General features: G+C 43.8%; 1 protein-coding gene across 1 annotated transcript in view; it reads right to left on the bottom strand.

Moving 5' to 3' along the window:
* LOC110527173 (BTB/POZ domain-containing protein KCTD12) overlaps positions 1-1,020 on the bottom strand; it is a 1,985-nt gene extending 965 nt beyond the window's left edge. The window contains exon 1 of the mRNA XM_021608310.3: positions 1-1,020. This exon is cut by the window's left edge and continues 965 nt beyond it. Within this exon, the coding sequence (XP_021463985.3) occupies positions 1-508 (508 nt within the window). The 5' untranslated portion in view covers positions 509-1,020.
* Positions 1,021-1,578: the final 558 nt, after the last annotated feature.

The following is a 1,578-nucleotide window of genomic DNA, read 5'->3' as shown; positions in this document are numbered from 1 at the left end:
CCCGGTAACCAATGGTAATATAGCCATGCTTCTGGAACGGGGAGCGAAGGCTCGGAGTCGGGCTGCTCACCGCGGTCGTGGTGATGCTGCTACTACCCAGAGCGCACGCGAGAGAAGCCTCTTCCGGGTCCCCATGGGCGCACAGCTCGTCCCCGAGAGAGTTATCTTTACTCGCTGCCGGTCTGAGGCGCTGTGCGAGCTCGTGCAGCTGGAAGAACTCTGCCTCCTTCTGTAACCGACCCCTCTCCTTAAAGAAGTCCGGTAGAACGATGTCCCTTTCCCGCAGATAATCCAGAATATACCTGAACAGAAATCCGTCCCGGTCAAAGAAGTAGCGTCCTTTGCTGTCTTTCGGTAGTTCTGTAGGGCTCTTCTGTGCGAACATAGTCCACAGGAGAGAGTTTGGGACGGAGACTAAAGTTGCATGTCGAGTTACATACACTTGCCCGCCGACGTTTAATTCTATTATATCAGAAAAGGACGAATGTTGGTTCTCACTGTGTGCCATCTCTCTCCCCCTGCGCGCCTGGGTGGAACTCCAACGGACTTGGCGAATCCAGGAAATGGAAAAAAAATAACAACAGTACAAATGTAACGGTTTTGTTTATATGGCTGGAGTTGTGTGGGAGGAAAAGAGGAGGAGGAGGAGACGGACTGGGGAGGCAGCAGAATATTGCTGAAAAGTTAACTCTTCACGGACAGAGTTTGTGACTTCCCTCAGTCAGTATAGAAGACTTCTCTTTTAGTAGAAGTAAAGCTATGAAACCACTCAAGACCAGAGGTGTAAAGTAATTAAGTAAAAACACTTTAAAGTACTACTTACTGTAAGTAGTTGTTTTGGGGGTATCTGTACTTTATATATATTTTTTTACAACTTTTACTTTTACCTCACTATATTCCTAAAGAAAATAATGTACTTTTTAGTCCGTACATTTTCCTCGACGCCCAAAAGTACTCGTTACATTTTGAATGCAACTGTCCAATTCACGCACTTCTCCCCGCCGCCTCTGATCTGACGGACTCACTAAACAACGCAAATGCTTCGTAGTTTTAAATGCGTGTTGGAGTGAGCCCCTGGATATCCTTTAAAACAAAGACAATGCTGCCGTCTGGTTGGCTTAATATAAACACGGTGATAAGATTTACACTTTTATTTTTGATACTAAAGTATATTTAAAACCAACTATTTTTAGACTTTTACTCGAGTAGTTTTTCACCGGGTGACTTTCACTTTTACGTGAGTTATTTTCTATGAAGGTATCTTTACTTTTACTCAAGTATGAGCACTGAGTTAATTTTCCACCGCTGGTCAAGACAGGGAGAGACCGACATCTAGTGGGGATTTTTTATTTTTTAACCTTTATTGAACTAGGCAAGTCAGTTAATTAAGAACAAATTCTTATTTACAATGACGGCCTAGGAACAGTCTAGGAACTGCCTGTTCAGGGGCAGAACGACAGATTTGTACCTCATATTTCCCCACTAATTGTTATTTTGACCAATCAGATCTTTTGCCAATAATTGGGAAAAAGGGTCAGAAATGGGCTGCCTGTATAAACTAAGGGATGGAGACCCTCC

This window comes from Oncorhynchus mykiss, chromosome 18 (genome assembly GCF_057628025.1).
Source record: "Oncorhynchus mykiss isolate SJ-2025 chromosome 18, ASM5762802v1, whole genome shotgun sequence".
In the NCBI taxonomy this organism is placed as follows: domain Eukaryota; kingdom Metazoa; phylum Chordata; class Actinopteri; order Salmoniformes; family Salmonidae; genus Oncorhynchus; species Oncorhynchus mykiss.
This window is presented reverse-complemented; position numbering and strand designations above follow the sequence as displayed.